General features: G+C 41.7%; 1 protein-coding gene across 2 annotated transcripts in view; it reads right to left on the bottom strand.

Annotated features, from left to right (window-relative positions):
- LOC116254252 (6-phosphofructo-2-kinase/fructose-2,6-bisphosphatase) overlaps positions 1-15,181 on the bottom strand; it is a 95,474-nt gene that overhangs the window by 22,277 nt on the left and 58,016 nt on the right. For both annotated transcript variants that reach the window (XM_031629500.2, XM_031629497.2), the window contains exons 11-12: positions 12,101-12,154; positions 11,962-12,039 (exon numbers count right to left, since the gene is read on the bottom strand). In XM_031629500.2, coding sequence (XP_031485360.1) covers positions 11,962-12,039; positions 12,101-12,154 — 132 coding nt within the window. The remainder of the gene's footprint in view (positions 1-11,961; positions 12,040-12,100; positions 12,155-15,181) is intronic.

The raw sequence follows: 15,181 nt of genomic DNA on the forward strand, positions 1-15,181 counted from the left end.
CTTGGTGACCAGCCTCTTTGCTGTCAAGGAAATTTACAAATATGGTCTTTGTAAGACCAGATCAGGGGGAACGTAGATCCGGTTTTGGTAATGTAAGTAGGCTGGCTCCATCTATAACCATATGTCTGTGTTTGTGACGTTTGTAGCCTCTTTTTTATTTCATGTACAGATTTAGCCTGCTGATATGCTAATTCTAACTGAGCCCAAAGGTCTACTGTGGGAAGTAGCAGTGTATTCAATTGGATATATAGTTCCTCACTTTGCTGATCCTGCCCACACTGCCTTGACAGTCCGTCTGCAACCACACTTTCAGCTCCTTTCTTGTACAATCTTTCAAAATCATAGCCCAACAGTTTAATTATCCATTTCTGTTGTGTAGGGTTGAATATTTTCTGCTGCAATTAGTGTTTTAAACTGAAGTGGTCTGTGTAAATCTGAAATTATTTCCCCACTAGGTAAGGGTGCCATTTGGGGACTGCTAGGACAATAGCAATCAGTTCTCTCTCATAAACTGATTTCCCTTTGAACTTTCACCCATGGCCTTGCTGAAGAATGCTAGAGGGTTGCCTTATTGAATCAATACTGCACCCACCCCTTGCTCTGATGCGTCAGTCTCAAGATTGAAGGCTTTCTTGAAGTCAGGTAGTGCGATTGGAACACTTATTATGGCCGACTTAAGTCTTTCGAATGCTTCCTTCCCCTCCTTCTTGCACTTGAATTGGTTTTTCTTCAGCATCTTCGTAAAGGGTGCAGCTATGAGTCCAAAATTCTGCACAAATCAATGATAGTACCCTGCAAGCCCTAAGAAGGCCAGCAAGCCTTTGAAGTCTTTGGGTAGCTGCCACTCCTTGATGACTGCCAGCTTGTCTTCTTCCATGCGTACACCATTATTTGGTATAATGTGACCTAAATAAGTGAGTTGGTCACTACCGAATAAACATTTAGAAGCCTTGGCATACAGGTTATGCTCTCTCAACCTGCTAAGAACTTCCTTTTAACTGTTGCACATGTTCCCGGATATTAGAACTATAAATCAATATATCATCAAAAAACACCAAGATAAACCTTCGCAAACAAAGGTGGAATCTCTCATTCACTTAGTTGTCAATGCGCCCAGGCAGTAGGCAGGCCTAGGCAAAAAAAGCGACCGGGGGGGGGGGGGGGGGGGGTGGGTTAGTTATGTTAACCATTACATAATAAAATTATGTAGTTACTGACTGAATTGTAAGCTTCTATTCCAAGAATAAAACTTGAAAAAACGTTCTGTTCTGTTCCAATTGAAGGATTATACTTTGTAAGTAAAGCCAAAAAGTAAAATATGAAAAACTGTTCTGTTCTTGTTTACATAACAGATTAACAGTACATTTTCAGCTTGTTTACATACTGGAAAACTGTGCTGTTCTGTTCTAGCCGATGCCTTAGTTTGATGCACAAAAGAAAACACATCATTCTTGTTTACATACTGGACAATGCTTGCATTATAGACTATTTCAGTTATAGACCTTATAGACTATTTCATTTGAATCATTTCAATCAAAAATCATATCAAATCAGTACATATAATATACATTACAAGTTTACAACAGATTGTACATATAACATATAAATTGCATATAACACACAAAACATCCTCACAAATGATAAAATAAATCTGTGTTCAGGTTGCAAAAGTGCGGTCCACACGTACTTCTCTGATTACTAGACATGCACTACACAAGAGAAACTGGTGGTCATTTTACCATACACCTAGGTTTTAACATGGGTAAGAAGGCTGGCATAGGTTCCACAAAATATGCTTTAGAACACATAAGATATATACAGAAATTCATTGGTTTTATAGAATATGTACTTAACGTATGGCTGGAACTTGTACTTGATGAGTTGATATAGAATATGTAAATAACGTACAGCGAACTGTACTTAAAGAACAGAAATTATATAATATAACTGCATATAATACAAGTATATACGGAATAACAGTGTATAATAAAATTACATGACTTAATTTGAAGGGAAGGTGACTTTTCACCTTCCCATGGACTAGGCGTGCTAGTGCCTAGTCCAGCCTACGCGCACCTAGGTGCCATTCTAACACGTCACCTAGGTGATGGACTTAGTTGATAGGTGTGGACTCACGCCTAGGCAACGCCTAGGTGTGGACTCACAGGTGTGGACTCACGCCTGGGTGACGCCTTAACAACTAAGCTCATTCATAAGGGCTTGGAAAGTTATTGGTGTGTTGGTAAACCCAAAGGGCATAACCTTAAATTCATACTGGCCTTCATGGGTTCTGAAGGCTGTTTTAGGAATGTCTTGGGGAGACATCCTAGTTTGATGATATCCTGCCTGGACATCAAGTTTAGAGAATACCGTAGCCCATTTTAATTCATCCAATAGTTATTCCACAACCGGAATTGGATATCAATTTTTCATGGTTATATTGTTCAACCCCCTATAATCCATACAAAATCTCCATAACCCATCCTTCTTTTTTACCAATAATGCGGGGAAGAGTATGGGCTTCTGCTGGGCTGAATTATTCCTTCTGAAAGCATTTGTTTCACCAATCATTCAATGGCCTCCTTCTGAGTATAGTTGTATCTGCAGGGTCTAAAGTTAACTGGTTTTGACCCTGGTTCCACTTCTATTTGATGATCTAGACTTCTTTTTGGGGCTAACCCAGTAGGTTCAGCAAAAGTGTCAGTAAATTCCTGTAGAAGTGGTTTTAACTTTTAATGGCTGTGGCACACCCACATACAAGTTGTTCTCATTCGGTTCTGATGTCCCAACTACTAACATGAGTAGAATATGTAACCCTGCTGCTGTGCTTTCAGTTTTGGCACTCAATGTATCCAGCTGACCCTTTGAGCTGGTCAGCGTTACAGCCTGTATTGTTCTTTCACCTCCATCCCCACCAAATCTCATTTTCATTCCACAAAATCCCATTCAACCCATCCCAGCTGCTTCAACCACTGAATATCCAAAACCAAGTCTACTCCTCCCATTGCAAGTGGGTAAATTTTTACCTGATATAGATGTCCTTGGATTTCCAGCAGTTCTTGTGGGCATTTGCCTTTACATTCAAGGGAATCACCATTGCCCACCAGCACTTTAAAACCCTGCTGTCCTACTATTTTACACAACACAAATCTTGGTTGTGTGTTCATTCACGAAATTATGCATGGAACCTGTGTCCACTAATATGCTAACCCTGCGTCCTTTTAATTTCCCTTCTATGTGCATCACTTGTGGTGCTTCCTCTCCCACCAGGGCATGAAAAGATATTTCCTGTAGATTGGTCTCAGTCCAGTCATGTTCATCCCCTTTTTCCGCTGGATCCTCTCCTTCGTACTGCACTTCACTGGACAGTTCTTCCACTAAGTACGTGCATAATTTTTCCACGTGTGGCCTGGAGAACAGCTATCATCACATTGGAAGCACAGCTCCTGGTGTCTCATGTCCTTAATCTGGTCTGGGCTCAGCCTTTTCACCAGTATTTGCTGTTTTTCTGGGCTGACTGCCCGCTGGTGGCTCTGACGCTTTAGGGGCTTTACTTTGACGACCCTCTCGGTGCAGCATGCCCAACAGCTTCCCCTTCTTTTCCGCAATCCTGGTGTTCACTATGGGAGGAAGAAAGGGACGAGAGAGAGAGAGAGAGAGAGAGAGAAAACATTCTAATCTCCATTCACGTAACCCTAACTCATATTAAAAGAGATTAGGGTATTAACAACTTTACAAAATTAGTCCACTAGAAATAAGAAAACAATAAAGTGAACCCTTCCAACTTTCTAAAATTTTAGAAAACCTCTAATCAACTTCTAAAAGTATTTAACACTCCCCTTCAAACTGGAGCATAGATATCAATCATGCTCAGCTTGTTACATCCTCTCAAGAAATTGCCGATGGGAAGCGCCTTAGTAAACATGTCAGCTGCTTGATCTTCAAAAGAGACATGAATAGTGTTAATGACTCCTTCTTGTACCAAGTCCCGAACATAATGACAATCCACTTCAATGTGTTTTGTCCTCTCATGAAAAACAGAGTTATTTGCAATATAAGTTGTTGCTCTGTTATCAAAATACATCTTCATTGGGAGGTTCACTGAAATCCACAATTCTAGAAGCACTGATTTGACCCAAGACATTTCAGCCGCAGTTTGGGTCATAGCTCTATACTCAGACTCAGCACTAGATCTAGCAACCACATTTTGTTTCTTGCTTCTCCAAGAAATAGGATTCCCTCCAACAAAGACGCAAAAACCTGTAGTAGATCTCATGTCATCTACTGACCCTGCATAATCAGCATCACTATATGCTACTATGTCCACACTTTCTCCCTTTTTGAACCATAACCCCTTTCTCGGGGCTGATTTCAAATATTTTACCACCATTAAGGCAGCCTCCCAATAAACTTTTCGAGGTTTTTCCATGAATTGACTTACCTTATTCACAGCAAAGCTAATGTCTGGACGAGTGATGGTCAAATATAAAAGTTTCCCGATCAGAGATCTATAAGATCGAGAGTCAAAAGTCTCTGATTCATAATCATGAATATAAATTCAAGGATTCATAGGAAGTGCGGCAGGTTTAACCCCCAATAATCATGTTTCCTGCAGAAGATCAAGAACATATTTCCTCTGAGGCATCACAACCCTTTTACTACTACGAGCCACTTCAATACCAAAAAAATAATGGAGTTGACCAGGGTCTTTTGTGACAAAGTGTTTCTGTAGAAACTCCTTTGTCTTAGCTATCTCTTGATTACTTTCTCCTGTGATAACAATGTCATCAACATATACAATCAATATCACTATACCATATGTGTTGCGCTTGATAAACAATGCATGATCAAGTTGAGATCTTTGAAAACCACACTTAGATAGAATCTCACTTAGTTTATGAAACCATGCGCGAGGACTTTGTTTAAGTCCATAGGTAGCCTTTTTGAGTTTGCATACCTTAGAACACTCCCCCTGACACTCAAAACCAGGTGGTTGTTGCATATTGTTAAAATAGATTGTAATGGAGAACCGGGTCCATACCTGGACCCGGTCCCATGGGGCACGGGTACCGAGGCTGGCTCGGTACCCTAGGCGGCACTCTTTCTCTCCCTCTTATATATTCTTCACTTACGTGTAATTGTTGTGTTAAGTGAATAGATTTTCTCTCTCCTAGGGTTGCGGTGGTGCACCTAGGTTAGAGCTTCCCCGTGGTTTTTTCCTCTTTCTGAGGTTTTTCCACGTATACCGTGTGTTCCTTTCTTCTTCCTTCGTGTGTTGCGTGTTTCTACACATATAAACTGTTTCAAAGAGATCACCATATAGAAATGCATTTTTCACATCAAGTTGGAAAAGAGGCCAATCTTGCTGAATTGCGAGAGATAATTAAGCGAATAGTACCTAACCTTGCCACTGGTAAAAATGTCTCAAAGAAGTCAACCCCATAAGTCTGTGTATAACCTTTTGCAACAAGGCGTGCTTTGAATCACTCGACGGAACCATCAGAATGATATTTGATAGTGAATACCCATTTGAAGCCAACAACATCACAATCTAGTGGGGGATCCACCAAGTCCCAAGTCTCCCAAGAGAGAAGAGCATCCATTTCCTCCTGCATAGCTTGCTTCCTCTGAGAATCTAACAAGGCTTGGTGGTGAGATGATGGGATAGTGTGACTGGACATAGCTCGATCAAACTGCACCAAACTTGTACTCAAATGATTTATAGAAACAGAGTTAGAGATCGGATGCATGGTGCACTGCCGTCGGCCCTTGCGAATGACGATTGGTAGATCATCTGCAGAGAAGTCATCATTTCTACTTGAGTCAGTCTTAACAGTGGAACTTACCTCATGAGAAAATGTTGGTGGACGGTTGGGAGAGGGACTTTGACAACGAGTATAGACAAGTGGAGGATCACGGAAATGATCACAAGACGATAGTGGAGAAGAAGGCAAAGACTCAAGTGAAATTGGGGGAATAGGAAGAGGAATAAAAACTGGAGGCTCAGACATGGTAGAACACGAAGTGGAAAAATATGGACGGGACTCGAAGAATGTAACATCCGCACTGACAATCTCTTTCTTGGTCTGGGGATCAGAGCATCGATATCCTTTTTGAGATTGGCAGAATAACCAATGAACACACATTTAATAGCCTGAGCAGCAAGTTTGTTTCTATTTGGAACTAAGATGTGTGCAAAGCAGGTGCATCCAAATACTTTGGGAGGTATATGAAATAATGGCCGATCTGGGTATAGTAATTGGATGGGGATGCGTTCCTGAATGGCAGGCAGACGAGGGCAATCGGTTAGTGAGATAGCAAGTTGTAAGAATAGCACCCCAAAAGTAGACGGGCATATGAGTGTGTAACATGAGAGTACGAGCCACATTTAGAAGCTGACGATGTTTACGTTCCGCGACACCATTTTGTTGAGACGTGTGGAGACATGTATATTGTGGTCGAATCCCATGATCGGCATAAAATTGAAGTAGGACAGAAGATTTAAATTCGAGAGCAATATCAGTGCTAATATTTTTTACAATGGAATCAAACTGAGTTTTTATTTCCTTGATAAACCTCTGAAGAATACAAATGACTTCAGACCTTTCTCGTAACAAAAATACCCAACTGACTCTGGTAAAATCATCAACCAAAACAAGGTAATACCAGAAACATGAACGAAAAGAAACCCGACTTGGACCTCAAACATCAACATGAAGTAGATCAAAAGGACTCTGACTAGATGGACTCTGACTCGAGGGAAAACTACTACGTGTATGCTTGCCTAACTGGCATGCTTCACATAGGAAAGACTCTGATGCAGGAATATCTGGAAACATGCGACGAAGTTTGGACACAGAGGGATGACCCAGTCTGAGATGCCACTGCAAAGGAGTTGGCTTCGATGTGAATGATGATGCAGCAACATTGACTGAGGTAGAGAGAAAGTAGAGCCCCTCCCGTTCATGGCCGCCACCAATCGTCTTCCCAGTTTGCAAGTCCTGGAAAGAACATGAACCAGGATAAAAAAATGGCTCTACATTGTAAGTCTCTAGCCAATTGCTTAACAGATAACAGATTAACAGGAAATTTAGGAGCATATAGCACATGAGTAATGGTGCCCAAAGATGTGAGGTAGATATCCCCGCTGCCCAAAATAGGTGACAATTTGCCATCAGCCAAACTGACGTGTTGTGGTGTAGTGAACCTGGTTAATGATAGAAACATATGTGGCTGATTACAACAATGCCTGGAAGCTCCTGAGTCGATCATCCATACCATACCCGGGTCAGTGGTAGGGGCACCAACAGTGAAAGCCGACTCTACTGCAGCAGTGCTGGTAGATGCAGGGGAGGACCTCTGAGCAAGAACTAGATCATATTCCTCCTTACTTAAGTTGAGAGAGTATGATGGAGCAGAGGTAGGAGACTCAACCATAGAAACTGTAGCCTGTGAGGAAGGTGCATTAGATGAAGAAGGCTCCTTTCCTATAATGGTTCTCCCTCCACCACGCCCTGATGACCCAGCAAAACGAAGATGAGGATGTTTGTCCCAACATCAGTCTTCTAAATGACCCAGCTTGCCACAATAAGAGCACTGAAATCTGCCGCGTTCTGCACCACGACCTCTCATGCCAGCAGAAGAACTATGACCCCTTCCTCTTGATATCACAAGTGCGGAGACTGGTGTGTCATGCGTAGGCTGAGAAAGAGTGACAGCAAGGCGACTCAGCCTATTATATGTGTCTGCTAATTCTGGAAGATCACTGCCTGTGAGGATTTGAGACTTTGCCACAGAGTACTCTCAAGATAACCCAAATAGAAACTTTGCCACCATACCAGTTTCAAAATGAGATGCATAGCAGTGCTTGCACGGTGGATGAAGAGCTTTTAACCACTCATATGCAGCAGTCAGCGTAGCAAAATATTGTGATAGGTCTTGATCACCTTGTCGTATGTTACAAAGTTCTTCTTCCAACTGCAAGATCTTAATAACATTGATAGCATGTGAATATGTCTTCTTCAGGAAAGACCACATATCTCTAGCTTTGGTGTAGTATGCAATCGTTGGAGCTATACAGGACTCTACACTGTTCATGATCCATGACATCACAATGTTATTATCTTCATCCCAAGTAGCATATATTCCTTTTTTCTCAAGAGGTTCATCTTCTTCAAGAATATATTTCTTCCTATGACCAGCCACCGACATCATAAATACCCTCGACCAAATTTCATAATTTGAACCATCAAGTTTGATTGTGGTTCCATAGGAGAATGAGTTACCTGCCATCTTATATTCATTAGGCCCTTCTGACCTACCACTGTCAGCCATAGTAAAATTATAGAATACGTGGATCACAGCCAAAAAGGAAATGCAACAAGATGAACACAACCAGACGTGCAACAATATAAAAACAACCAGAGAATAGCAGGCTAGTTTCAGGCGTAGATAACTACTGTCAAATGTAGATATCAAGCAGCAATATTAGATATAGATATTAGCATGCATAGGTTGGACAGCTCCACTCAACGTCAACTATGCTGGAAAACGAGGCAAACTGAAATTAATCTTGACTCCAACAATGCTGCCCAAAAAAAAATCTGAAACCTGTCTACACTACTTGACTTCAACGATGTTCCCCCTCCATATGATTTCAACGCTGCCAATAAAACATACCTCTAAATGTGAAGATCCACGAGGCAGCACCCAACCAAGCAGATCAGCACACCCTTGTCGACGGCCTGACCTTCTTCCACGGCAGCAACATACACAACGACATCAGATTTTATCAGCATACCCTTGTCGATGGCCTGACCTTCTTCCATGGCAGCAACATTCACAACGACATCAGATTTTTTTTTTTCTGCAACTTAACATCATCAACAACAACACCAGGGTGTTAATCACGTCTCTACATGTTAAACGCGATTAGCCCCTTTTCACCAACCAGTTTGATTGCTTCTTTGGTAATCAGTAGGGATTTTAGACGTGAAACCCTAGCTGACGGGAAAGATGAGAAAGGAGGAAAGGAGGGAAGGAGCGTGTAACCCTAACTCATATTAAAAGAGATTAGGGTAGTAACAACTTTACAAAATTAGTCCACTAGAAATAAGAAAACAATAAAGTGGACCCTTCTAACTTTCTAAAATTTCAGAAAACCTCTAATCAACTTCTAAAAGTATTTAACACCTGGCATACTCAAATGCCTCCAGTAGTGATTGAGGTCTGTTGGACTGGACGACCACTCTGATTTCATCTTTCAAACATCCTGCAAAAGTTCCAACCAGAGCTTCCACCAGCCACCTACTGACCATGTTACTCGTTTCCTCAAATTCGGCCTGATATTCTATGATGGAATCCTTCTGTTGTATCTTGGACAGTTTGACATTAAAATCCAAGTATGTAGAGGGCCCAAAACGCACGGTCATGGCAGCCACCAAGTCTGACCAGATCAGTTTCCCTAGTTGTGCTATAATTGTAGTCACAAATAACGCCTCAGACTTTTAAACAGCAAGGTTTTTCTCAGGTATAATACGACGAGCTTGAAAAAAACGAAAAAGATATGGAAAAAATACCGTAAATTTTTAAAAATTTTAAAAAACTAAAAATGAGGGGAAAATAAAATAAGTGAGAAACTAATAACACAAACATCAAAAGATAAGTAGAATTGCAACAAATAAAAAAATAGAAAATGAAAAAAAAAATGTTTGACATTAAAAGAACTGAAAAAAATGAAAAAACTGAAAAAAAGAGAAAAAAAACGTTTTTTTTCGTTTTCAATGTTTTTTTCAAAAAATGCATTTTTTAAAATTTTTAAATGGCTAGTTAATTTATCACGTTTTTTTCCGAAAAAAACGTGTTTTATGTGACTAACCTATAAGTCATCGATAGAATCTGATAGCCGCCCCTCCAAGGTGCACCGCAGCATGGGAAACCTTGTTTTTAGGCAAAATTGCCAAACAATCGAAATATTGTTCGGCATGGAAAACCCAATTGAGCAGGTCCTCCCCTGAAAACTTGGAAAACTCCATCTTGGGATTTCAGAGGCTTAGGTGGAATTCCCCTCCTCTGTCGGCCATTTCTCCAAATGGACAAGATTCGTAAGGCATACCTGTTGCGTCGAATCCTGGTGGTGGTTGGAAGGGGGTGCGCGCCTCTCAACTTCCTGATGCATCGCTCCCCTGATTCACACTGGGGGAAGGTCGCTCAGGCCTAGATAGCATCTCCCTCAGCAAGGAGGACAAGGTCTGCTGCTCGTTCAAGATCGTTTGAACACTCGAGTCGAACTCTGAAAACCTCTAGCCCATCTTGCTACAGCTGCATTTAAAGCCATCCATGCGGTCGCCCATGGCTTTCTGTGCCTCTTTCGTCTGCTTCTTGAAAGCCTCCAATGCAACAAGCATTTCCTTGTTTGTCATCGGTGGGGCTAATACGGACTATTATCATTTAATGACTCTATCTGTGTGTGTGTTGTGCATGGAACATTGCGTTCTCGCCTTCCTAGTGTGGGTGTCCTAGAGAAGGCTGAGCAACTCCCGACCTAAGGTTGCCTGTGGTGCACACGGATCTATGCCTTGCATCCATAGGAACTATAAATGGAAAATGGAAATGTGAATAAATCAGTGTACTAATTAACAAATTGTGTGCTAAGTTTCCTAAATGAAGATAGAATGCTGTCATGAGCCAAATTGTATAAAGTTGTAAAGTGTGTTCTCTCATGATGGTTGTCTTCTTAGTTTCTAGATTTAGAGCCATTTCCTTAGAGGATTAGGGGTTTCTCTAGTTTCTCGTCATAGTTTAAATTAAAGGTTTAGACTTCCATTGTTTCTTTTTTTTAGGATCCAAAAAACCATGGCAATAGGTTGATTGGAAGGTGCAACTCACATCCTACTGGAAAGTTTTGTGTATTGTTGTGTCAGCACGTTGTGTCTTGTTTTTGGTGGTCCATGGACATCACAGTTTTAGAATATCATTGTTTTGTTATGGGGTTATTTTGTAAAGTCATTTTGTACAAACAGTTTATTTGTGCATAATGAAATATTTGGCCCTCTTTCTTATTTTAAAATCATAGTTCTCCTTTGATTGCTGCGTGTTGCACTTTGATGTCTTGGGTTCTAGAAAAAATGTTCTAGAAAAAAGGGAGAGGTGAAAAATCAGGTGTGACAATATATGTGGAGGACTGATTGCAATTGAAACTAAAGATATTGCTAGTCCTAGTGGCTCCATTAGAGCCAACAGGAGCTAGCGAACATCTAGCTTTCCCCTTGCTCGCAGTATATATGGAGAGGATACCCCTCCTATTATTTCAATGTTTTTGCAAGCATTTTATTATTATTTTACCTATCTTTTGATTGTGCCTTAGTGCACATTGTGTGAGTGATCTAGTGATTGGCCTTGTATACCTCTCCATGGTTCATTTTCGAGCAGCACCTTACATTTTGAAAATATCACATCCTCACGAGGCATCATTTTATCAATTGTTCAACATACTAACAATTTTTAATGTTGAATAATCCAAGGCAAAATTAGTAAACTATTGTTGTATTCAATGAGTTAGATATTTCAAAGGCATAAAAATCATGAAGTTTTGAATGCATTGAAAATTTGAAATATTGTAAAAGCAAAAATACATAAAATGCATGACACAATTGAAGTGCCTATAGAGAGAAGATTGTGGTTCTAGCTAGCAATGCAGCACACACTTCAATTACGAACCAAGAGTGCAAAACGACAAATTACTAGAGAACATAGAAGCAACAATATTTTTTTACTCCTGAAGTCGAAAGGAGATCATATGGAGGTTCCTTTCAAGTATGACAACAAAATTAAGTGTATATGCTTAAAAAGAAAAATTAAAAAAATCATTAACAATATCATATGTGCAAAAATATGTTATATATCTGTTCACATATAGAGAACGAATACCAATACAAGACCATGAATTAATCATAAACAAACCTTGGATTTTCCTTCAGCCATTTTCATCAGCATATTCCTTCTCCCTCTTGTACTGTTTGTTGCATCAAATATGCCAACCTATAGACTAAATATCAGCAGGCATGTAAATCATTTTCAGATATAACATAAAGAACTTTACCTGACCACCTTCTTGCATCCATAATAACATATCCTCCATGGCTAGTGCTGCCACCTAATTACAACATTTAGAGAAGAGAAATTGTCAATAAGCTCAAGAAGGAAATGGTCCCTACAAGACAAACTGCATGTAAATAGAAGTTTGAATAGTACCGGAAAAAGAAAGGTAAGATCTATAACCTAAACCACATGGACTCACAAAACTGGCAGCCACACCTGAGCCGAGGTAGAGCAGGTGAGGCATAAAAGCAAGTCAATCAAGCAGGTGCAGTGAACCATACACTGAAATATTTTTCTTCAAAATTGATTTGGATAAAAAATGAGCCAGACTCAATCAAAAGACTGAAGGTTTGTGCACCTGGCCTTTTCGCTTTCGGTCCAGAAATCAAAGTCGATCGACATTGACCAACTCTAAGTCCTTTTCCTAATAAAAACATAGTAAATATAACACATACATCTTTAACAAACAAGAAAGGGGGTTTAGGCAAAAGCCCTTATCCCATGCATCTCTCCCTATCTCTCTCTCTCTCTCTTCTCATATACAATGACAGTCTCTCGCAATGTCAGCTCTTTTGGTAAGCTCTCTCTCTCTCTCTCACACACACACACACACAAACTGCCAGCAAAGGCAGCATGTTATCCAGCAACTCTGCATGCCGCCCTTGCCAAGAGGTATCGCTCTCAACTTCTGAACTTATCCTCCTAACATTTTATTTCTACTTCCTCCTGGATCAGAGTTATTTTTTATCGTTGTGTTCTTCAGAAGTACATTTTTTTCTTTTCTCATATATATGATGATTCAATCTTTGCCATTGTTGACGGGTTTTGTTGTTCGGGTCCGGATCCGTACCCGATCCGGTTTGTCCTAATTAGGACTACTTATACTTCTATAAACCCTAATCTTTAAGTTAATGAAGTGTTGAAGAGAGAGAGTGTCTGGAGGCTAGTGGGCACCAGACCTCCTCACCCGTGGTTTTTCTTCCCTCGAGTCGAGGGTTTTCCACGTTACATCTGTGTGCTTTCTTCTACTCTCGTGCACATTTTGTTTCTACATGGTATCAGAGCCGTCGGACTTGGAGAAAACAAAATCTGTTTTTTGTTCTATGGTTGTGAAGTTCCAACCCTGACTGCCGCCGCCGCTACCACCGTCGCCGTCGCTACCACCACCGCCGCCGCTGCCCTTGCTGCGCCGCTGCTGTCCTGGCCGTGACCGTGACCACCGCCGCTGTCGCCGCACCGTGGCCGCGTGACTGCCTCCGTCGCTGCCCCGCCGTGGCTGTGACCGCTGCTGCGTCGCTGGTGTCGTGACTGCCGACGCCAACGTCTCTGCTGACGCCTCTGCCGACGCCGACGTCCGACCACCGACGCCGACGTCCGACGCCGTCGCCTCTTCTCGGCGCGCGCTGCCAAGCGCGGCCCTCTGCTTCCGCCGCGTCCTGCTGCTTCCGCAGCTCCCGCCGCTTCCGCCGTTGATCCCCGACTGCGTCATCTCACCTCTTCTCTCGGTTACTGCTGCTGTGTGTGTTCTTTGGCAGCCACTTCTACCTCGTGATCATGGCTGACTCGTCTTCTTCTTCAGTCAACACTACTCTGCCTGATGTTGTGTCTGCGCGGACTGATCATGTACCGGTTCAGGTTACCACCATTCAACTTACCAAGGAGAACTATTCCCGATGGTCTGCTGCAATTACCATGGGGATTGCTGGGCGAGGACGCATTGCCTATGTGAATGGGAGAAAGGTTGAACCTGCTGCAGATAGTCTGGCTTGGGATACATGGTTTCTTGAAGACAACCAGGTCAAAACCTGGATTGTCAATTCAGTGTCCCCGGATATCCAACCCCTCATTCTTCGTAAGAAGACTGCAAGGGATATGTGGATTATTTTGGAGCAAATGTATGGCCAAAAGAAAAGGAAAGTTCGTGTGTATCAACTTATGAAGGATGTGTATTCCCTGCGACAAGGTGCTCTCTCGGTTGCAGACTTTTATGCAGCATTAAAATCTAAGTGGGAGGACCTTGACTATCACTCTGATATTCCATGGAGGTGTCCTCACGACCAGATGCAGTACATGACTGATAAATGGGAAAACAGGGTATTCCTTTTCTTATCCGGACTGAATGATGACTTTGAAAATATAAGGAGTCAGATTCTTAACTCTGACGAATCATTTAGTATTGAAGATGTCTATTCCCGTGTTGAAGCTGAAGAACAGAGAAGGCTGCTCTCTAGTGGACGAAAGGGGGAAGAACAGTCTGCCTATGTTAGCCGTGCCCCTGTGGGAACTCCTCGTTCTTCCCGAAAATGTACTCATTGCAAAAAACTTGGTCATACTAGGGATTTTTGTTTGGACCTGTATCCAAAGAAGAAGGATAGTAGGGGGAGGTCTTCGAGTGGGAAGCCTGTATCGTCTGCAACAAGTCTGAGTGATGGGAAAGGTTCTATTTCTGCAGAGCAGATTCGTGAGCTACGAGCATATTTGAGCAAGATTGATGTTGGTCAGGCAGATACACCAGATGAGGTGAAGATCAATCAGGCATTGACTGTTTCAGGGGGAGAAGGTACTTCTTCTATGGGTGAATGGATTGTTGACAGCGGTGCCACTCATCACATGACTGGCAACCCCAAGCTTTTCCATGACTACAAGCTATCCTCGGGAAAGGAACGTGTGTCCCTTGCCGATGGTTCCTTTACTTCAGTGGCAGGGAAAGGGAGTCTTTCCTTGTTAAATAATTTTTTAGTTCATGATGCCTTACATGTTCCTCATCTTCCCTTAAATTTGTTATCTGTTAGTAAGATTACCAAGGAACTGAAGTGTGAGCTTATATTTTCTGAAAAACGTTGTGTTTTGCAGGACTTGGTGACAGGGAAGAGGATTGGGATTGGTTTGGTGTCTGATGGGCTGTATCGGCTTCCTATACGCGTTGTCACAGCTCTTATGTCAGCAGTCAGCAGAACAGAGAAGAAGGAGGAAGAGTGTCGTCAGTTATTTTTGTTTTGGCATGAACGCCTTGGTCATCTCCCATTTGGGATTTTGAAACATTTGTTCCCTGAACTATGTTCTAGTTTAAACATTTCCATGT

This window comes from Nymphaea colorata, chromosome 5 (genome assembly GCF_008831285.2).
Source record: "Nymphaea colorata isolate Beijing-Zhang1983 chromosome 5, ASM883128v2, whole genome shotgun sequence".
Lineage (NCBI taxonomy): Eukaryota > Viridiplantae > Streptophyta > Magnoliopsida > Nymphaeales > Nymphaeaceae > Nymphaea > Nymphaea colorata.